At 45.9% G+C, this 24616-nt stretch overlaps 1 protein-coding gene across 1 annotated transcript in view; it reads right to left on the bottom strand.

Annotated features, from left to right (window-relative positions):
• ACSF2 (acyl-CoA synthetase family member 2) overlaps positions 1-24616 on the bottom strand; it is a 286408-nt gene that overhangs the window by 133209 nt on the left and 128583 nt on the right. The window contains exons 7-10 of the mRNA XM_063960699.1: positions 15992-16090; positions 14938-15086; positions 9889-9977; positions 2129-2205 (exon numbers count right to left, since the gene is read on the bottom strand). Coding sequence (XP_063816769.1) covers positions 2129-2205; positions 9889-9977; positions 14938-15086; positions 15992-16090 — 414 coding nt within the window. The remainder of the gene's footprint in view (positions 1-2128; positions 2206-9888; positions 9978-14937; positions 15087-15991; positions 16091-24616) is intronic.

Raw genomic sequence — 24616 nt, 5'->3', positions numbered from 1 at the left:
CGATTGCTGGTCGCAGTATAACACCAGTATGTGTGTAAATACATTTTAGGATACCCTCCTGCTTTCTATCAGCAGGATCCTTAAGGGCGGCCATCTCAGGAGAGGATAGAGCCCTTACAAGCGTGTGAGCGCTTTATCCACCCTAGGGGGTGTTTCCCAACGCACCCTAACCTCTGGCGGAAAAGGATATAATGCCAATAACATTTTAGAAATTATCAGTTGTTATCGGGGGAAACCCACGCATCATCACACACCTCATTTAATTTCTCAGATTCAGGAAAACTACAGGTAGTTTTTCCTCACCGAACATAATACCCCTTTTTGGTGGTACTCGTATTATCAGAAATGTGTAAAACATTTTTCATTGCCTCAATCATGTAACGTGTGGCCCTACTGGAAGTCACATTTGTCTCTTCACCGTCGACACTGGAGTCAGTATCCGTGTCGGCGTCTATATCTGCCATCTGAGGTAACGGGCGCTTTAGAGCCCCTGACGGCCTATGAGACGTCTGGACAGGCACAAGCTGAGTAGCCGGCTGTCTCATGTCAACCACTGTCTTTTATACAGAGCTGACACTGTCACGTAATTTCTTCCAACAGTTCATCCACTCAGGTGTCGACCCCCTAGGGGGTGACATCACTATTACAGGCAATCTGCTCCGTCTCCACATCATTTTTCTCCTCATACATGTCGACACAAAAGTACCGACATACAGCACACACACAGGGAATGCTCTGATAGAGGACAGGACCCCACTAGCTTTGGGGAGACAGAGGGAGAGTTTGCCAGCACACACCAGAGCGCTATATATATACAGGGATAACCTTATATAAGTGTTTTTCCCCTTATAGCTGCTGTATAGTTAATACTGCGCCTAATTTGTGCCCCCCTCTCTTTTTTAACCCTTTCTGTAGTGTAGTGACTGCAGGGGAGAGCCAGGGAGCTTCCCTCCAACGGAGCTGTGAGGGAAAATGGCGCCAGTGTGCTGAGGAGATAGGCTCCGCCCCCTTATCGGCGGCCTTATCTCCCGTTTTTTTATGTATTTTGGCAGGGGTTAAATGCATCCATATAGCCCAGGAGCTATATGTGATGCATTTTTTGCCATCCAAGGTGTTTATTATTGCGTCTCAGGGCGCCCCCCCCAGCGCCCTGCACCCTCAGTGACCGGAGTGTGAAGTGTGCTGAGAGCAATGGCGCACAGCTGCAGTGCTGTGCGATACCTTGTTGTAGACAGGACGTCTTCTGCCGCCGATTTTCCGGACCTCTTCTGCCTTCTGGCTCTGTAAGGGGGCCGGCGGCGCGGCTCTGGGACCCATCCAAGCTGGGCCTGTGATCGTCCCTCTGGAGCTAATGTCCAGTAGCCTAAGAAGCCCAATCCACTCTGCACGCAGGTGAGTTCGCTTCTTCTCCCCTTAGTCCCTCGATGCAGTGAGCCTGTTGCCAGCAGGTCTCACTGAAAATAAAAAACCTAAACTAAAACTTTCACTAAGAAGCTCAGGAGAGCCCCTAGTGTGCACCCTTCTCGTTCGGGCACAGAGATCTAACTGAGGCTTGGAGGGGGGTCATAGGGGGAGGAGCCAGTGCACACCAGATAGTCCTAAAGCTTTCTTTAGATGTGCCCAGTCTCCTGCGGAGCCGCTATTCCCCATGGTCCTTACGGAGTCCCCAGCATCCACTTAGGACGTTAGAGAAAAATGATTTACCATGTAAAACACAATTAAATACAGATGCAAATACAAAAACAAAGGTATAAAAAAAATAACATGAGAATCTTCTTTTGTGCCACACAGCGATTTCAAATATCAGTTAATTAATGCAAATAGACTGCAGTAGCCACACTACTAGTAGTCACTGTATCAGTGGAACAGAAGAGATCAAGACACACATAGCCAACCAGAATCTGCTGCTGCTTAACATCAACATCTCCATGTATTTTGCACCAGTGGTTGAACAAATGCAAGATGTAGGTTTTCTATTGTAGTATTCTGCACGGGCTGCAATTGTGTGAAAATACCCATATCTGCAGAGTAAATACTTATCTAATAGATTGATATGGTTTACTGCAAATATGCACTTAAACGTAATGTATACATAAGCATTAAATGAAAACATTGTTGGGCCACTTACCAAGATAGTTCTCATGTTGGTTTCTGTTGCAAGTTTCCTTACAATTTCAGGGGGAGCAATGGATCCAGCAATAACTCCTAGAAAAAAAAATGTAGGAAAACAAAATCAATAGGTGGCTTGATTGGTTGCAGACCTGATTCCTACCTCTAGGAGGCCTGGAAAATAAAAGAAAATAACAGTTACACAGAAACAGATTTTGACGGCAGATAAGAACTATTTAGCCCATCTAATCTGCCCCTTTTTTACCTTTTGGTAACCTCAACCCTATTTGATCCTTATTTTTATTTTTGTTGTAAGTATATTCTTAGGCCTTTCCCAAGAATGTTTAAATTGCTATTACCACCTATGCATTACCCTTTCTGTAAAGTAATATTTCCTCAACCTACCACCTTCCAGTTTTAACATGTGTCCTTGTGTTCTAATATTTATTTTCCTTTGAAGAATGTCTCCCTCCTGTACCTTGTTAAAATACCTGATATATTTGAAAGTTTCTATCATGTCCCCCCTTACCCTTCTTTTCAGTGATCTAGATAAGGCGTACCAATGACCTATATCGTGGCATTATCAATTATTTATTTCTGCTACTGATTCCTCTCCCCAGGGCTAGATTAAGGTCTGTGAGGGCCCCTGGGCAACAAATATGTGGGGGCCCTATCAAATACTCTCTCTCTCTCTATATATATATATATATTTTTTTTTTATTTATTTATTTTATTTCAGTACATGCATATACAGTATATATACTATGTATGTACACACGCACAATGCTGCTTCTCTAGATGCAGGGAGATAGAAGACTGTGCAATGTGCTGGGCTGGGGGAGATAGAGGCTGCTGCTGCAGCACTCAGTCCTTTCTCTCCCTACTGTCTGGAACTGGGAACAGAGAAGGAGGGGCAGCGGGACCTGGGCCCATGCCAGGCCCCTCCATCTGGCCCAGGTAAAGAGTACCCCCCTCCCCCCCTTCATTGGTGAGTGTGGTGCCTACCTGGGAGGCTGGGTCCACTCACAACTGGCAAGGTCAGGGAGCGGGGCGGCTGCAGCAGGGGATGGGGGATCTGACATCACAATTACGAGTCAGTCCCCGCTAGCAACAGCAGAAAGGAGGAGCCAAAGATGAAAGACCAGGTAGGGATGAGCCCCCTCCTCCTCTCCTCGGTCTCCGTTGCTTTTGCTGCGACTGCTCACGGCAACTAATAATAACTTAAGTCAGTCTGCCTCATTATTAGTACTGTCCACTGTCGATCGATCTGCCTCTGAGAGGGGAGTCTGTGTGTGGGAGCCCGGTGACGGCCACTCCTGTTGCCCCTCCTATAATCCGGCCATGCCTCTCCCTATGAAACCAAACATTTGACTTGCCTTCCTCATTGCTTTGTTACATTGAGTACTTGCCTTAAAGTCACCTAACATAGTGACTCCTAGATACCCTTCCTCCTCATTTAGTGTTTATAATAGTGCAGTCACTATATTTAGACTTTGGGTTTCTGAGACCTGGGTGCATGACTTTGCATTTTTTGGCATTCAACTGCAGTTGCCAAGTTCTTAACCATTCCTCTTGAATACCTAGATCCTCAATCATTTGTTTCACACCTCCTGGTGTGTCTACCCTATTGCATACTTTTGTGCCATCTGCATAAAATCATACTTTCCCTTTAATACCATTTGCAATATCCCTAACAAAGATATTAAAAAGCACTGGTGCATGTACAGATCCCTGGGGTACACCACTTGTAGCCTTTCCCTCCAGAGACTGCACTCCATTTACTACAACTCTGTTTTTTAACCTGCAGCAGAGTTATTATCCATTCAACCATATAAAGGGGCCTACACACGGTGTGATATTAACCACCGATATGGACTATATAGTCCATATCGGTAGAAAACATTGCACCGTGTGGAAATACCTCGCGATGCCAATGCGCGGTCCCACGGTATCGACATCACAAGGAAAAATTGACTGTGCAGGCAGGCCAATATTGACTATATTAGAGGTTCATGCCTCCGGCCAGATCATATAGTCAATATCGGCCGTAGTCTGAATCGCACAGTGTGTACCTGGCATTAGAATCTAAACCCCCATTTTTGAGTTTATTTAGCAGTCTGCATTGTGGGACCATATCAAAAGCCTAGATATGCTACATTGACAGCCCCACCTTCATCTATTATTTTAGTCACTGAGCAAAAAAAAATCAATAAGTAGGTAAAGGGAGTTTTCCTCCCTTTACCTACTGACAGGGCAATTTTCTCCTCAGCTTGTGCCTTTGCACGTCTGATTACCTTTTTAGCCTCCTTCCGCCTGACGATATACTCCTCTTTGTCTTCATTTAATTTTGCTTATATTTCCTAAAGGCCATCTTTTTTACTTTCACACTAGTTGATACTTTTTTTGTAAATCAAACTGCCTTCTTTTCCTGGTGCTTTTCTTAAACCTTTTGATGCAAAGGTCTGTTGCTTTTAGTATTGCACCTTTTAAGTTTCCCCACCTCTCCTGCACTCCTTCCAAGTTCCTCCAATCTGGTGGTATTCATGTGACCGCCGGTCAGCTGACCGACAGTCACATGACCTCCTCCACCAGCCCGACGGGTCACTATCCCGATGGTCGGCATGCCGACCAACAGGGACTATTTCCACTCGTGGGTGTCCACGACACCCATAGAGTGGGAATAGAACCCGTGGCGACCGCAGGTCGCCACCGAGCCCGCAGCGTGGCGAGCGCTGCACTCACCCCTCCCCGCCGTGATCCCGGCGTCGGTAAGCTTCCGGGATCCAGGCGTCGGTAAGCTGACCGGCGGTCTCCTGACCGCCGGTCAGCAGTACTACACCCCTCTAATCTACCAATGAATCGCTTATACATCTCCGCATAACTGCAAAATCAGTCTTACTAAAATCCAACACCTTTTGGGGTTTTTTTGTGACATGAGTTGGTTCCTGCTGAATTTATAGTAAACCACACTGCTTGATGGTCACTGGATCCTAGGTTTTCGCCCATATTTATGGGGCTAATTCAGACCTGATCGCTGCTGTGCGTTTTCGCACAGCAGCGATCAGGTCTGAACTGCACATGCGCCTGCGCCGATGGCTTTCTCAGCCCTGCGATCGCCTCTTCCTGACTGACAGGCAGAGGCGGTCGCTGGGCAGGAAGGGGTGGGCTGGCAGTGTTTGGCCACCGCTTAGGGGGTACGGTCCGGACAACGCAGGCGTTCCCGGACCATTGTGGGGGACAGGCCGCGGCAGCTACGTGACATCACACGCAGCCGATGCGACCCAAGCAGTGACGAGTAGCTCCCTGCCAGCGCGCAGGAGCTGCACTGGTGGGGAGCTACTCTTCAGATACAAAAGCATTGCCACTGTGCGATGCTTTTGCACTTGCGCGATGGGGCAGGACCTGGCATGCGGGACAGACTAGCCCTGTGCTGGCCGTCCCCCCAGGGAAGCTTATTGTAGCACATCTACGATCAGGTCTGAATTAGACCCTATGTTTGATATTCTGTCACCATTTGTGGGTATTATGGGGGTGAATCAGACCTGATCACTTCACAGCGGGCGATCAGGTACTAACTGCGCATGCGTATGCACTGCAATGCGCACGCGTGTCAGACAGCAACAAAGGGCATCACCGGTCAGCAACGGGATGGTGCAAAAAATCCAATCGCACGGACATTCGCAAGGTGATTGACAGAAGGATGCCATTTGTGGGTGGTAACTGAAAGTTTATTGGGAGTGCCAGGAAAAACGCGGGCGTGACCAACGATATACAGGAGTCATCCGATACTAGGGTTTTTCCTGCAACAGTTTCCTGTCCAGTTTTTCTCCCTGGCCTAGTTGTCTATAGATCACCCCAGTGCAAATAATGTCTTTCTCCTCCACTTCTATGGTCTCCCAAAGGACATCAGTTTTTTTGTCAAAATTTTGTATTAAAATTCCATTTATACTCTTTCAGATACATTGCTACCCCTCCTCCGATCTTTACCATTCTATTCATTCTAAATAAAGGGTAACCTGGTATAGCTCTGTCCCAGTCATGTTTTTCATTGCGCCAGGACTCCATAATAGCTACAATATCCAAATCATCCCTTGTCTATTGCAATTGGTTCTGGAATTTTATCTCCAAAGCTCCTAGCATTTGCACACACAGCTCTTAAGGTGCGTACACATTATACAATTTGCTCCGTGAGCGATATAGTTGAACGATGCCACGTGAACTTCCCAGAGTCCCGGACAAATAATATTGAGCGAACACACTGAACGATTTTTACAAATGACCAACGATATACAGGAGTCATCCGATACTAGGGTTTTTCAGGCACTGGGTCGGAATTTCATGGGGGTCGTTTGTAGCGTATACACTTAACGATATGCACCTTCTTGTTAACGACATAGCCAAAACTGAGCTGCATGCACAGACAACAGAAGACCTCATTAACGACCTGCAGGAGCGCGCATCGTTCATTGGGGGTAATTCTGAGTTGATCGCAGCAGGAACTTTGTTAGCAGTTGGGCAAAACCATGTGCACTGCAGGGGAGGCAGGTATAACATGTGCAGAGAGAGTTAGATTTGCGTGGGTTATTTTGTTTCTGTGCAGGGTAAATACTGGCTGCTTTATTCTTACACTGCAATTTAGATTGCAGATTGAACACAACACACCCAAATCTAACTCTCTCTGCACGTTATGTTTGCCTCCCCTGCAGTGCACATGGTTTTGCCCAACTGCTAACAAAGTTCCTGCTGCGATCAACTCAGAATTACCCCCATTGTTTGTAGCGTACACACTGGGTGATATTACAAACAATATCGCTCAGAAGGGTGAAAAGGAGCAACATCGTTTAAAATATCGCCACGTGTATATGCACCTTAAGAGTTTTGATTGTGCATCTCCTATTCTTAGCCATGTTCAGACACGTAGGTCACTACATAAGAAATGTACATTTTTAGGTTGTAATTACCTGGTCCCAGATTTTGTATGTTTGATGAATATTCTGAATATGAATATTCACTTTGTGATTCCCTTACCAGCTGCCCCTGAAGTTAGTTACAGTAAGTCTGACTAATAGACACAGGCCTACATCTGAGCCAATAAGTTAGCTGGTTAGTTGACAACAGTGACTGCACTGACCAGGTTATACAGTCAACTTACATTCAACTCTGTATCGGCCTCATGATTGGATGTAAATGTCAAGTGATTATTAGCCAATTATAATGTCCTGTTTGGACAGGTAAGCCTGTTGCTTTAGTTTTTCTCGGCATATGGCATTAAATAATACAACTGACTCAGGATGGTCCAGCTACTAAACTGTGCCTCCAAGGTTGACTTGAATAGATAAAGTTAAGAAATTAAAACATGTATAGCAGACTAGACATTTTACCATACACAGACTGCATAAATATCCATCTTGTTTCCTTGGCATAAGGACACATTTTATGTAAATGTTAGTGCAGGCATGTCTGACTCCGACAGACTCACCTTACACTCACAAATGTTTCTGCAGGAGTATCCTGATGGCACGCCGTTGCAGTTGTTACTCTGTGGGAACGCTAAATTGTCTGAGGTCCCTATAATAAGGCAGGCCACTCTTGTGTGGAAGCGGGTACATACTATATTGCTGGGCCAGGGTATAGACCCAGACACTCCATTAGATAATGTCCTTGGTCTCCCAGAATTAGCCTCGCTCCATACTAGGGCGGTGTGGGGTAGGTGGGGGGTAACATCCCTGGGGCAATTGTATAATGGCGATATATTGAAATCTTTCCAGCAGCTCCAACAGGACTATAATTTACCCTCCTCTTATTTTTATCGTTATTTGCAACTGAGACATGCGATTACTGTACAGTTTTCTAATACCCCTCCGAAGATTCTGGCCTCCCCAGTCAAGTTACTCTTACAGAATCTTGGTAACGGGCATTTGGTATCCAGTATTTATACAAGTATGCTCCGCTCTCACTACTCTGACCCATTATCCTCTCTTAGAAATAAATGGGAATCGGACCTGGGAACAATTTCTGACGAGGTATGGGAGAATGCTCTTTGCTCCCCACGGTTATCTACCACCACCACTAGATATCAGCAAATCCAATTGTTTATTATACACAGAGTGTACATGACACCAGTGAGATTGGCCCGCATGGGCGGTACGCATACCACCAGATGTCCTAAATGTGGCAGTCTGGATGCTGATTTTTGGCACATTATTTGGCTTTGCCCCAGGATGGCAGTGTTTTGGTCTGGTGTAATTAGTATTATGGTGTCGACTGGTATTCCATTGGATGTGTGTACTCCGGTGGTATGTGTGTTGTCGGCTTTGAAGGAAGAGACCCTGTATGCTCCTAGCAGACGATATCTGATTAATCTGTGTGCTTTAGCCAAGGTGTGTGTCGCTAGATTATGGTTGGCTAAGGATGCTCCCACAGTACAGTCATGGGTTTCGCTTGTCAATGAAACGGCTGCTCACGAAAAATATGTATACATGGCTAGAAAAGCAAGGAAAAAGTATCACGACCTATGGGGCAGATGGCTCCACTCTCCTAATTCAACGAACCATAGTGACTGATTACTTGCTACAATGTGACCAATATGATGACGGGATGGAGAGATGGGCCATGTACCATGGGGATTGTGTGGAGGTGTGTAGGTGGGTCTGTACTGATGGCGTTGTTTTCCCTTTCGTGTATCGCCCATGGGGCCGCGGCCGGCCACCCATTTGCCCGGGTTTGAGGTTATGTGTTGTACAAATATAGTTGGTTGATTAGTTTTTGAGATATATATGATTATTATAGCTGAATAATTTGTCTCCATATCTGTCACTTCTCCTGATTTATAAATGTATATGCATGAGTGGAGCCTGCACATCTCACATGCTGTGATTGAAACTTTTTGGATGGGAATCTGCGTATTCCCTTATCTGGAACACTGTATGTTTAGTAGTTTTGTTGTATTGTTTAATTGCAAAGTGAAAAACCAACAAAAATTATTGAATTTAAAAAAAAAAATGTTAGTGCAGGCATTCCCAACCTCCTCCGTCCTCAAGGCACACTAACAGTGCAGGTTTTAGTGATGTCCAGGCTTCAGCACAGATGGTTCAATCAAAATAACTGAGGTACTAATTAAGTCACCTGTGTTCAAGCCTGGATATCTCTAAAACCTGGACTGTAAAGCTGGCCATACACCTAAAGATTTATCTGACCAATCTGGCTGGAGGGGGGTACAAATTCAACAGTTGTAATTCCTAAAGGGGGGTACACACTAAAGAGATGTGTGCTGATCGATCTATCACAGACCACTCAGCACACATCTCTCCCCCCACTCAGCACAGCGTGATGTGTGCTGAGCGAGGGGGAGGGGGATGGGGGGCCGCTCACTTCACACAGCACTGAAGTGAGCGACCTGATTGAGCCTGCATGCAGACTCATTCTTGCACTGGCGATAGCGCTATCGCTAGGGGGCATACACACAGCAGATCTGTGCTTAAGTTCTAAGCAATCTAGTCAGATTGCTTCGATTTTAAACACGGATCTCTTCGTGTGTACCCCCCTTAAACCCTTTCTCCAATTTGGATGTGAGTACCCTCAAATAAAAGCTGATAAACTGCAGTTTAATACCATACTCATTATATAACTGTTATGTGCCTTGAGGACAGAGGTTGGGAATGCCTGTGTTAGTGCTTTTGATGATCACTGGCCACTCAGCATCACATTAAGCCATATGGAAACCCCACTTCTAATCTAAGTTGGTTACATTATGCTGGATGCGAACTGACTGTTACGTACCATTAATGAGGGTAGATGTAAGAGAAGCATAGTCTGGCTGCCCCAACATATCTACGTACATTGTAGGGGTCCCGTAAAAACTTGTACATCTGTGGTACATTGAGAGAACAATACATAAAAATGACAGTAGAACACACTAGTATTCTCACATAATGCCTGCTGAAATCTCTGCACAGATTTTGATCAGAAACAAAAGACATTCATATATAAAAAGTACATAACTATAGCTATAACGACAGGGGGACATGTAAGGAACAGGAGAACATGTAAAAGGAAGCACAAAAACATGCAAACACAAAGATGCCCCTCTTTCAGCGTATGCTGCTATATACATATCTGCTACTGAACAATCTGAAAAAAAATATCGTATTAAACGTTTAGGAATTGCAACCATTTTTATACACAATCCCCTTTTTGCAGGTGCTCAAATGTAGTTGGACAAATTAACAATCATATATAACATGTTTATTTTTCATACTTGCAATGACTGCCTGAAATCTAGAACCAATGCAATCGCTATATTCTGGGTTTCCTCCTTTGTTATGCATTGCCAGGCCTTTACTGCAGATGTCATTATTTGTTGTTTGTTAATGAGTTTTTCTAGTTGTTTTGTCTTTAGCAAGTGAAATCGGGTTGAGCTCGGGTGACTGACTCGCAAATTGCAGAATATTCCACTTCTTTGTCTTAAAAAAAACTCCTGGGTGGCCCGGCAAGAGTTTCCTCCCTCTCTTTGTTTGCAGTACTGTAATTGGACTCTAGGGAACACCACCAACCAGATATGTTACCCTCATTGATGGGACTTATGTACAGTATATATGTTGGTTTCCTTAAGGCTTAATACATGAAAATAAAGTTTCTGTGTGGGAAAAAAATAACAAAAACAAAAAGCTGTGTTGCTTTCGCAGTAAATTGGTAAATTTGGCTGAAAAGGCTAAAACTAAGCAGACCATATATGTCTTCTACTAGTGACCCTTTACCACTGGAAGCCATGCATAACCATGCCATCACACTGCCTCCACCGTTGACTGCTTTGGGTCATCAGCCATTTCGAGCCTTAAAAATACTTTTTTCTTCCCATCATTCTGGTACAGGTTGACCTCAGTTTCATCTGTCCAAAGAATGCTGTTCCAGAACTGGGCTGGCTTTTTTAGATGTCAAGTCTAATCTGGCCTTTCTATTCTTGAAGTTGATGAATGGTCTACACCTTGTGGTGAACCCTCTGTATTTGTTCTCGTGTATTCTTATCTTTATGGTAGACTTGGATAATTACATGCCTACCTCCTGGAAAGTGTTCTTCACATGTTGTGAATTGGTTTTTCTTTAGCAAGGAAAGGAGCCTGCATTCATCCACCACAGTTGTCTTCCATGGATGTCCAGGAGTTTTTGTGTTGCTGAGCTGATCAGTGTGTTTGTTTTTTTCTCAGAATGTACCAACCTGTTTATTTGGCCACTCCTAAGGTTCCCACTATATCTCTGATGGAGTTTTTTTTTTTTTTTGCAGCCTAAGGATGGCCTCTATCACTTGCATCGAGAGCTCATTTGATCACATGTTGTGGGTTTACAGCAACATCTTCCAAATGCAAATGCACACTCGGAATCAACTCCAGGTCTTTTGCCTGCTTAATTGATGAAGAAATAATAAAGGAATACCCTACACCTAGCCATGAAACAGCTTTTGAGTCAAATGTCCAATTACTTTTTGGGGTGTGATTCAGACCTGCAGTCTCTGCGCAGCCTACAACAGGCTGATCGGGGTCGGAGCTGACATCAGACACCATACCTGCGTTTTTCCGGACACTCCCAATAAATGGTCAGTTACCACCCACAAACGTCTTCCTCCGGTCAATCACCTTGCGAATGCCCGTGTGATCGGATTTTTCGCACCATCAAGTCGCTGACTGGCGATGCCCTTTGTTGCTATCCGACGCGCGTGCACATTATGGTGCATACGCATGCGCAGTTAGTACCTGATCGCCTGCTGGGCGAAAACGCACAGCAACGATCAGGTATGAATCACCCCCTTGGGCCCTTAAAAAAGAAGGGGGTACAAATTAAACAGTTGTGGGCCCTCATTCCGAGTTGATCACTCGCTAGCTACTTTTTGCAGCCGTGCAAACGCATAGTCACCGCCCACGGGGGAGTGTATTTTCACTGTGCAAGTGTGCGATCGCATGTGCAGCCGAGCGGGACGAAAAAAATTTGGGGCAGTTTCAGAGTAGGTCTGAACTTACTCAGCCCTTGCAATCACTTCAGCCTGTCCGGCCCCGGAATTGACGTCAGACGCCCGCCCTGCAAATGCCTGGACACGCCTGCGTTTTTCCAAACACTCCCAGAAAACGGTCAGTTGACACCCATAAGCGCCCTCTTTCTGTCAATCTCCTTGCGATCACCCTTGCGAATGGATTCGTCGCTAGAAGCACTGCCCAGCAATGATGCTGTTTGTACCCGTACGACGCGTGTGCGCATTGTGGTGCATACGCATGCACAGTAGTAACCTGATCGCTGCGCTGCGAAAATCGGCAGCGTGCGATCAACTCGGAATGACCGCCGGAATTCCTAAATCCTTCCCTCAATTTGGATGTGAATACCCTAAAATTAAAGCTGAAAAACTGCACTTTAATATCATACTCATTATATAACTGTTAGCCCGGCCACACATCTAAAGATTTATTGTCCGATCCGGCTGGTTGGAATTAAAATCTGTTAATGGGTGGGAGCAAATGACAATTGACCATTTGCTCCCAAACACTGGAAAACAGACAAAAATGGTCAATCACACAAATTTGTTAAATCCACTTGATTTAACCAATTTGTCTGAACGACCATTTTTGTCAGTTTTACGGCATTTAGGAGCAAATGGTCAATGGTCATTTGCCCCCATATATTGCTAGGTTTTAGCGCCAACCATCCAGATCGGACAATAAATCTTTAGGTGTATCGCCAGCTTAACAGAAATATGTTTTGGAAAACAGCTAAAATACAAAAAATTGTATCAGTGTCTAAATATATATGGACCTAACTGAAAGTTGATGGCAGTGTTTTATCTATATCTGGAGAAATATTATTCTTCTGTGTACGCATGAGTTTGTCAGTCAGTAGTTGTAGTAACATGTTTATCGCCAATATACTTATACTTATGGATATCTAAAGACTATTACATTTAACATAAAAGAAAAGAAAACCAAAATTGTAATCTTTCACATACAGGTTTCTTTCAATACTGTCTTTATGTCCACTTTCATGTGGTCTGTGTGTCCTTGTATTATTCCTCTTGCATGTTCGCTACTAAGCTTTGTTTTCTCAGTACTTTACGTGTTATGCTTAATTTTTTGCTATTATTGGAGTTATAATTCTTGCCTGTTCTGTATATTGTTTGTAGCCCTCTATAGTTTATGTTTTATGCTCTATTCCTTCAATGTACAATGATGAAGAATTTCGTGCCACCATAAGTTCTGAAAATAATATTAATCCAAAATAAAAACATATATTCACCAAGGCAAATAACACAGAAATACATGCTTGTGTAATAAACTGCGTACATTGAATAATACAGGGGCTGAATCAGGAGGTGGACACTATAGCTACAGCCACAGGCGGTGTTTTGTGTTAAAAACCGCCAACTGCAGACTTCTGTGATTAGCTGCTACATCCAAAGACTTTGGATCAACCTTGTGAACATCTGACATACTGTGTGAGTAATCCTGAGGCGACGCAGCCACTGGCTTCAGCACACCTAGAAAATGGGCCAACACACCATTTCCAGATTTGCAGAAGCACAGTGCTGCTTCTGAACACGTGCAGATCTGAAAACATTGGAGATTTGTGTAAACATCTGCATTACATGTATCTTGAATTAGGCCCTTAATCTGATAAGATATATATATATATATATATATATTTATTTATTTTACAGGTCACAGATGTGACCTCATACTCTGTTACTCAAGTCACGTAAACATCTGCTCTCTGTCTGCCAGGTCCAAGGTGACTGGACCGCATTGTGCGTCTTTTTTCCTCAAATATGTGTATTATTCAAACAAATAAAACAAGTGAAAGCAACAAAACTACTTAGCTAGACTGGACTGATCAGTTTGATGTGTGACACTTGTACATCAGTGTGAGACTGAGCCTGTATCTAAGGAGGGCTAAGAAGCAGCAGCTGTGGCTTTCTCTCACTCTAATAGGACCTACACACTGGGCGATAATACTCAAAGATATGAACGATCTCGTTCATACCGTTCATATCTTTGAGTGTGGAGGCACCAGCGATGAACGATGCGCGTCCCCGCGCTCGTTTATCGCTGGTGCCCCGTCGCCTGTGCATGCAGGCCAATATGGACGATCTCATCCATATTTTTCTGCACTTCTATGGAGACGGGTGAAGGGGGAAGTGAAGAAACTTCACTCCCCCCATCACTGCCCCCCCACTGCCGGGTCGCCCGTCAGCCGTATCCGCCATCGAGCAGCTCGGCGGCGGATCGCTCAATGTGTAGGGCCCTTAAGTTCAGTTGAGCTTCCTCTGTGACTTTGGATGTGTCTAAAACTAATTCCTGTGTGGTTAAAGTTGCAGCCCAGCGTCTCTAGTACACTGCAAGAGGTGTTTTACTATGTCTGCGGTGTATGTAAGACACAAAATGTAAATAAAAAGACGGTATGCTACACCTCTCACACAGTATGATGTATACATGATAGGGGTATGAGGACACATCTGTATACAGCCAACATCACCAGGAGTTTAGACATTATCAAGATATTAGAAGTCACTGAGGAGTCTGTTCCCATATAAAAGGCCCAAAGCTAGAGACAAGAATTTCTTTATGTAGGTCATGGAAATAAAAGTGACTTCTCTTATAACACACAGGTTTTCCTGATGACCACCGAAGTGACATCATCAGAACTCACAGATTCTACAGATTTTATTTATAGGAACACATATATATATATATATATATATATATATATTAGCAACAATTGTGTATAGCGAACAGAGTAAACACTCAGACATTATTCATTTAAATAGGAACACAAATACTAAAATAAATAAATTACTTCTCTGCTGAAATGGCCTCCAGCACAGCTCGGGCTTCAAAAGTTGGAGATGGCAAGACCAGCGTGGGACCATAGACAGCCATTATAAGACTGCCAAGAACGGAGCCCATGCAGTGATACAGGGGTACTGGAAGAGCTACCCGGTCTCCCTTAAGAAATGACAATGAAAAGGGTAAAGTATGGTGATTAGCCTATATAGTATAATGTGTAAACTAGGGGACTGATTCAGAAATGTACGTAAATGCATCGCAGCTGTGTATTTGTATACATCAGCTTTGCAAAAATATGCAAATGTCACAGCCGTCAGGATTTCTATTGAAACGTCCACTGTATGTGCCTCTGAATTGCTGCTTGCGTACAAAGGGCCGGATTCATAGATGGACGCCTCCTGCATGCTTCTGTGATCCAGTGCTGCGTCTGAAGGTGCATCACCAGATCACTTCCATGGACATCGGCCATCGGAGTAGGCCTCAGGTTACACAGGACGGCCAGGCTGTTCATGCTGCAGAGGCCAGGAAATCTGTATCTGAAGGCGCAGACTGGGTCCTCACTACTCCCAGAAAATGGAGGCGCCATTCCCCCGTTTTTCGGGAACTTTGCCCAGCTCTGCCCACACCCCCAAATGCTGGTATGCCTATCAATCAGGCTGCAGCTTGGGGGCACCATCGGGTTTACATACATCTCTGAATCAGGCCCAAAGATGCAATCAATGGATGAACATCAATCAGCATCAACCTCCCAAGTAATCCTATGGTCGCGCAACATGGCCACTCAAAGTAGAATGCCAGAGTAATTGCAACTATCTACAGGATCGCAGAGGCAAGCTGTGACATGCCCATGAAGCAACTGCGGCATGCCTGCACTCTCCCAATACCACTCACTTTGCGAATAAATCCTCTCTGTGGCTGTGCTCACCACTGCAAAACCATCGCAGCACATGTGCAGAGCAACAGGCAAATGCGCAGTGGCAAAAAATAAATAAAAATCGCTCCACTGCGTACACTGACATTGCGTCCATATCTGAATCATGTCCTACGTGTATTGAGTCTCTCACCTTCCTCCAGTTATAGCCATATCTCATCCCAACAAAAGTCGCATTGTTTACAATGTTGCGATGGCTCAGAGTCGCTCCTTTGGGATATCCAGTTGTACCCTAAGACAGAGCAGAGTAAGGAACGAGTGTTACTCACTAAGAGGAAGATTAGGAATTGTGTATGTTAGATATCACAGATGAGATGGACAGCATGACATAATATAATGAAGAGACGAGATTTATGACTAAGGAACCAAAATGCTACAAGCACAGAACCATGATCCCTGTAATGGAGTTGTATACAAGTACATATTTTAAAATAAGCCAAAATGTCTATGATCCCATTCCTAATACACATATGAACCTCACAATTGTCTTTACGCATGGATCATGCTGGGACACAAAGAAAATCTATTGTTGTGTTAATTAAATGCTTCAATATTTATGTGTATACTAGAATTAAAAACATTTTAATTGTATCAGTTCCAGGTAGGAGACAGAAGGAAAAAAATACCATTCAGCTGACACGTACATAAAGTATAAATAATAATACCCCTTATTCAGATGTGGATAGAGATGCTATCGCTCTGCTTACATGGAAGCAGCTGCAATAGCTCTAAGATGGGAATAAGGGATGTCGAAGTCGAAAATATTATACCCACATGCATCACGTGCAAACACCACACAGAGTGGACTCTGTGCGTGCACGGGTTCTGCCGTGCATGCGCATACTCGCACGCAGCGTACGTTGGCTCGCGGGCCTTGCGTATTAGCGCATGGTATGAGTAAATACGGTAGCATACGCATAGAAATGCCACATAGACATATTCTATATTTTATACACATAGTGCATTATTTACACATAGTCTACACGCACCACACCAGCAACTTACACTTGCTTAGAATATATAGCAACGGAGGTATTCAACTTTACAGGCTGTGAGGGGACAGAAATAGGTCAGAACATACTGTTTGGTATCCACATGTACAGTAATTCATGGGCAATATTCCGATCGCAGTTTGCAGATAATCGCATGCTCCTTCGCATAGTTGTGCACAGGAATACAATAGTCATATCTCACTTTATGTACTGTACTCCTGATATTCGGCGGGAACCCAGTGGCGGACACCAGCAAGTACACCTGGACCAAGCATCGCCCACCTGTTCAAACCAACCTATGACCCTTCACATACTGTAAATGACCTGCCCCTTGACCTATGGATGAAGAGCTTACAGTTTCCTTTGTTTCATGCTTTGGACTATTGCATAAAAGCCAAACCTCCTGGCCGGCCTCAGTCTATTCTCTGAAGGTCATCTTTCCAGATTGACTGAGGACCGGATCCGGGTGGCGCAGGCGAACAAACGTATGTATCCATTGGTTGTAGCTTCTTCTCTGTAATAGTGTTGTATATTCTGTGTTTACCCCTTTTAAGTAAATATTTGTTGCTGTGTTGGACCACAACATAACATATAACTACTGGTGTCGCATTCCATTTCTGTTAAGGATTTAAGGTGTATTCACCCACACGCGTAGCTGCATTGTGCTCACAGCGTGTCGGCGTGCTTACGCAAACGTGTATACATATTCATAAAGGTTTAGCGAATACACTTAGCGGCCGCAGCGGCCCGAACCACTGTGCAATAAGGTATTGGTTTTTCCTGAAAGTTAATCAAACTTAACAGGGAAGATGGGTTAGAATCATCACAACTTAATACGGGTTGAACACGATGGGCAATTTGCCTCTATTCTATCTCAATTACTATGTTACTATGGAATACAGCAGGGGGCATCACTCTCCTGCTGCATTGCTGATCCGACCAGTATCGGATCATCTCCCACACCATCGGCTGGCTGCATAACCCATGTTGGTCACAAAAGCTGGCCACCGCATTTGCTACACAGAGGCCAGGAAACCTCCGTCCTCTGATCAAGATCCTGGTATCGACTCTCCCCTGAAACGCCAGCAACACGCTTCTATTTTAAGAAATGGGGACTGTCGCTGCCCCCCTTCCCCGTACACAAACGGTATCAAACTGTTAATCACTGACAGTCTAATACAGTCTGGCATTCGCTGTCACAGGCCCATACTGCACATGTGCAACACAGGTCTGGCGTATACACAATGCATTAAATATCCTTTGGGTCCTGATGAGGGCCAACCATTTGAAAAAGTCTGTAATAAATATAACAGTATATGCTAAGAGCCTGATTCAGGGGTGTATGCATATAAGTTTGCAACAGACCTGAGAAGATATGCTAGTGAGACAATCACCACCGCATCCGAAGACGCCACATCAGATGAACATCAAAAAACATCAGTCAGATAATTGGACCTCAAAACAACGTTATGGTTGCTCAGAATGTCCACTGCAAATATGCTGCCAGGGCTTGTGATTCTGTGCCAAAGACACAACCGCTGCTGTGACACGCCCCCATAGCGGCACCAGCACACTTGTGTTTTCGTCTCCATTCCCCGTCACTGCCCCCAAATGGTTGCAGTCAAACTGTGCCTAAAACCACACTGCGGCCACCGTCAAAGACCATCACGCACATGCGCAGTACGGCCCAGACACACATGCAGATCACAAACCATCGGCCTTTCTTAAAGGATCAAAACTGCATCCACCTCTGAATCAGTTCCATAGAAACACACATCTAATCATTTCAAAAGTAAGTATGTGGAAGTCAGCAAAGGACGTCTGTACAATGCATTCTCTTGACCCGTGTAGCTAATTTCAGTCACTTTACAAAAGGAAATCTTGTTTCTGCACAGCCCAGCAAAACTAGGTGCACCAATGGACTATGGAATCTGGTAAAGCATCTCTTGTATGTGTGTGGTAAATGTTCTATTGCAGGGGTGGCCAACCAGTCACAGGCAAAGAGCCAGAAAAGATTTGTAGTCAAGGGTAAGAAACACTATTATGCGTTGGCGAAGTTGTCACAAAGCCACACCCCATTTTTGTGCGCACACCTTTCGGTATGACGTTTTAGGAGTATGACCTCATATCATAAGCCCATTTTTCGTCATGTTGTGCAGTGCCACATACATATTATGCCCCAGTACAGTGCCACATACATATAAAAACACCAAAACATGGGTGTCTCCACAGTGCCAGATGCATACTGTATATGCCTCCACAGTGCCAGATACACACACATGTCCCCACAGTGCCAGATACATATATGCCCCACAGTGCCAGATACACATCCCCACAGTGCCAGATACATATATGCTCCCAGTGCCAGATACAGATATGCCCCCAGTGCCAGATACAGATATGCCCCCAGTGCCAGATACAGAAACGCCCCCAGTGCCAGATACAGAAATGCCCCCACAGTGCCATATATGCCCCTAGTGCCAGATACAGATATGCCCCCAGTGCCAGATATGCCCCCAGTGCTAGATACAGGAATGCCCCCAGTGCCAGATACAGAAACGCCCCCAGTGCCAGATACAGAAATGCCCCCACAGTGCCATATATGCCCCTAGTGCCAGATACAGATATGCCCCCAGTGCCAGATATGCCCCCAGTGCTAGATACAGGAATGCCCCCAGTGCCAGATACAGAAGGGCCCCCACAGTGCCAGATACAGATATGCCCCCAGTGCCAGATACAGATATGCCCCCAGTGCCAGATACAGAAACGCCCCCAGTGCCAGATACAGAAATGCCCCCACAGTGCCATATATGCCCCTAGTGCCAGATAAAGATATGCCCCCAGTGCCTGATACAGAAATGCCCCTACAGTGCCAGATATGCCCCTAGTGCCAGATACATATATGCTCCCAGTGCAGATACACATGTCCCCACAGTGCCAGATATGCCCCCAGAGCCAGATACAGAAATGCCCCCAGTGCCAGATATAGAAGTGCCCCCACAGTGCCAGATATGCTCCGGTGCCAAATACAGAAATGCCCCCAGTGCCAGATACAGAAATGCCCCCACAGTGCCAGATACAGATATGCCCCCAGTGCCTGATACAGAAATGCCCCTACAGTGCCAGATATGCCCCTAGTGCCAGATACATATATGCTCCCAGTGCAGATACACATGTCCCCACAGTGCCAGATATGCCCCCAGAGCCAGATACAGAAATGCCCCCAGTGCCTGATACAGAAATGCCCGTACAGTGCCAGATATGCCCCTAGTGCCAGATACATATATGCTCCCAGTGCAGATACACATGTCCCCACAGTGCCAGATATGCCCCCAGAGCCAGATACAGAAATGCCCCCAGTGCCAGATATAGAAGTGCCCCTACAGTGCCAGATATGCTCCGGTGCCAAATACAGAAATGCCCCACAGTGCCAGATATGCCCCCAGTGCCAGATATGCCCCCAGTGCCAGATACAGAAATGCCCCCAGTGCCAGATATGCCCCCAGTGCCAGATACAGAAATGCCCCCAGTGTCAGATACAGAAATGCCCCCAGTGCCTGGTACACATGTCCTCACAGTGCCCCCTCCCCTGCTGCTTACCGTGCTGCTGCTGTCCTGTGTGTAAGGGGAGGAGAGCACAGCATGCATCTCTCATGCCCCTCAGTCTCCGGCGGTGGCGCAGGTGTCTATCTTTAATTAGGCGCCGATCCGTGAGCCAATCAAAGCTTGCGGTCTGGAAGCCAATCAGGAGCCTTGCCTGCCAGTCCGCGAGCTCTGATTGGCTCACGGGCCAGTCGCCGAATTGAAGGTAGACACCGAGGGGCAGGAGAGGCGCACGCTGCACTCTCCTCCCCTCACAGCAGCAGCGCGGTGAGCAGCAGAGGGAGGGAGCGGTGGCCGGGAGGTGATCGAGCCGCATGCAGAGGTTGAAAGAGCCACATGTGGCTCGAGAGCCGCGGGTTGGCCACCGCTGTTCTATTGCTTCCCTTACACTTCTGGAGCTTACTGCATGTGGGCACACCACAGCCCCATAGAAACCTTGGAAGACTGCTGTAAACGGGTCCTTTTTAATATGTATATAGGGATCAAAATGTATTGCGGTAAACCTCCCAAAATGGCAATTTTTGGAAGTTTCAATGCATTTTTTGATTGTAATTAGGAGATGTCGGTCAGAACAACCAAACAGATTCTACTTGTCATTTATCTAGCACCTTCTAGAAGGTTAACAGCCATGGACGGTTCCTATATAACCTTTTTGTATTCATATTACCAAAGCATGGGGAACAATAAGACTATTTTCACATGCCCTATTTGTGTCATATTTGTGGAGTTTGTAATATTAAATACAGTGTTTGTGCTGAATGGTGACCCAGGTGCATCATTCAGTGCTAGGAAAACAGCAATCCAATAACACAAGAATTAAAGCAGCAATACCATGCATAAGTTTTTTTTGTTGTTTTTTTTACATTTATCTCAAAGGCTTTTCTCACCCCTGTGTTGGTCACATCCCAACAGCAATATAATTAACTATTTTATGCTTTACAAGGACAAGTTAGTCTTTGTTTTTTCCGGGCGACTTTGAAGTTTAAGAAAACACCATTAGTTGGTTTATACTGCACCTCCTCACATGGCATAGAAAATCTACCAAAATACCCAAAGCCTTTTTTTCACAAATTAAAACTGCAATAATTAAAACCGCAAAATGCAGAATTCTACACATGGGTTTTCATAATAAAAGCTGCCCTTAAAATTTTTAGTTCATTATACTTTTTTTTGCTAGTTCTAATAAAATGCATAGAGGGGTGCATTTCAATCGGTCTGTGCTTTCTTTCTTCATCCGTGCCCATATGCACGGTGCAAGCCATGCAAAATCATCGATCGCTTTTCAAAAGCACATACGCATTTTACAAATATTTGTGAGATCTATTCTCATTTCCACTGCATCCGACTCAGGCCCAAACTGTGAATAATACAGCTCAACAAGGCATTTTGAAAACTAGACATCCTACCCTAATGCATCAAATGAGGACACCTCTAGATTGAAACCGGGAAGGAGGAAATCTAGGCATTAGAACGATCCTGCCACCGACCGCTAACGTAGGATGTTATTCTCGGGTATGGGTCATTAGGTCGACAACTGTTGGTCGACATGGTCAATAGGTCGACATGGAAAAGGGTCGACATGGAAAAAGGTCGACATGAGTTGTTGTTTTTTTACTGTTTTTGGTGTCATTGCCTTCGTAAAGTGACTGGGAACCCCAATTAGTGCACCGTGCCCCCTCGCATGGCTCAGTTCGCTCCGCTACCGCTGCACTCGGCACAGGTTACCATTCCCAATTGTAGTCCACGCGGATCGTAAAGTATAAAAAAGTTTAAAATTTTTTTACAAAACTCATGTTGACCTTTTACCATGTCGACCTACTGACCATGTGGACATAATGCATGCCGACCTAAAGACCGTATCCCGTTATTCTCTGGTATCACCAGATAATTATTAAGAGGGTGTATGGATGAAAAGAGGTGACTCTATTTGTTCAAACTAGGGTGCTTTCGAGTATGTAGGTCAGTAGCGGATCTTGCCACGGGCAAGCAGGACTTTTGCTCGGGGCGCCGTCTTCCGGAGGGCGCCGCACCAGGGCAAGATCCGCTGCTGCTGTGCCCCCCGCTGCCGCTGTGAAGGTGCTCTGCCACGCGTCTAGTTTCCCTTCGTGGAGAGGACCTTTGCTGTGCGGTGCGCGATGACGTCATCGCGCACCGCACATCATTTCAGTCTGTACAGGGGGCGTAAATGACCACGCCCCCTGTACAAAGCCACGCCCCCTATTGTCGCCCGGGGCGCACAGCGCCCAAGAACCGGCCCTGATGTAGGTGTCAGGATGGGGGAGATTCTACTCGGCCTCAGCACTGCAGTGGGTAAGAGCAAGTTAAGCACCTTTTAAGCTTGCATAGCTATATTACCACTAATCATTAACATCTGTTTAATGGGGGTCATTCCGAGTTGATCATAGCTGTGCTAAATTTAGCACAGCTACGATCGTCTTCCCTGACATGCAGGGGGAACACCCAGCACAGGGCTAGTCCGCCCCGCATGTCAGTGCCAGCCCCCCCCCCCCACACACACACAAATACAAAAGCATCGCACAGCGGCGATGCTTTTGTATTTCTGGAGTAACTCCCGGCCAGCGCAGCTCCTGCGGCTGGCCGGGAGATGTTCGTCGCTGGCCGCCGCGGCCTGCCCCCAACGGTCCAGCCATGCCTGCTTTGGCCGGACCGCTCCCCCTAAATGGCGGCTTAACGCCACCGTCCAGCCACCTCTGCCCAGCGACAGCAACGGCACTGCGGTGCTGGCGCAGTTCTGACCCGATCGCTGCACTGCGACAAACTGCAGCGAGCAATCGGGTCGGAATAACCCCCAATATCTCTCTGTAGGGAAAAATAAGATTTTACTTACCGGTAAATCTATTTCTCGTAGTCCGTAGAGGATGCTGGGACTCCGTAAGGACCATGGGGAATAGACGGGCTCCGCAGGAGATAGGGCACTTTAATAAAGCTTTGGATTCTGGGTGTGCACTGGCCCCTCCCTCTATGCCCCTCCTCCAGACCTCAGTTAGGGAAACTGTGCCCAGAGGAGATGGACAGTACGAGGAAGGATTTTTGTAAATCTAAGGGCGAGATTCATACCAGCCACACCAATCACACCGTATAACTTATGATAAACTTACCCAGTTAACAGTATGAACAACAACATAGCCACGGTATCACCGAAAACTATAACATAACCCTTATGTAAGCAATAACTGTTATGATCCTGATACTCAGGTCAGGGGAGATCTTATACGGTGGACCTGAGTACCAGGACGTAATGCTGGGAAAGGGAAATGGAATGGGAATAGCCCCTGGCACCCTATCTCCGTTGTCTCACCCGTGCTGTCAGTACACTCTTGCGAGACTATGGTTTCTTGGGCCCATGACAGCCGCGTTTGAAGGGCGGATTACGTCTGCCCAACTCTGATGCCCCCTCAGGTCTTAATGAGAGACAAAGAGTGAACTGAGACAGGGTGATAACAAGGGGCCCTCTAACTAAACAACAAGGCCAGGGGCTACTGGCAAACCTGAAACTAAAAGTATGCGCGGATTACCGCCAGGGAAAAGAACAACCAAAATATTCCACTTGTCCACTCTCCTACACGGCACCGCCGAGTACCGGAGAGGACTATGGAACAATACTAAATTGGCCTAGGCCGCAACATACGGCAGGCTGCCACTCACGAAACCAAGAGAGAACCTCAATCGACTGCCACAGGTAACTTTGGACCAGAAGAACTCCTTGGGACCAGGTGACTAACTCCAAGATTCAGGAACTCAGAGAACTGGAGGGACCGGACACAGCTAACCAGGAACAGACGTTCACCAAACATGAGCAGCATGCAGGAAGCTATCACCGGCGTCTGTGTGAGGCACTGAGGAGGCATTTAACAGGGAACCCTCCAATCAGAGTACAGAGCCTGACTACCATAAATGTCGTGCAGCTGCCTTGCTGCACGACCAGAGAAACATATGTGAACACTTCAATAATCAACCCTGCAACGGGGAAAGCGGTCCGCCTGTGGCGTCCCCGTTGCTAAGGTCCTGGCGGCTCGGCGCGCCCGGCGTCCTAGCGTTGCTAGGGACCCGGCGGCTCAGCGCGCACGGCGTCCTAGCGTTGCTAGGGACCCGGCGGCTCAGCGCGTACGGCGTCCCTAGTTGCTAGGCGCCGGGCAAGGAGG

This window comes from Pseudophryne corroboree, chromosome 3 (genome assembly GCF_028390025.1).
Source record: "Pseudophryne corroboree isolate aPseCor3 chromosome 3, aPseCor3.hap2, whole genome shotgun sequence".
Classification (NCBI taxonomy): Eukaryota; Metazoa; Chordata; class Amphibia; order Anura; family Myobatrachidae; genus Pseudophryne; species Pseudophryne corroboree.
Note: the sequence above shows the minus strand (reverse complement) of the source record. Positions and strands in the feature narration are given on the sequence as shown.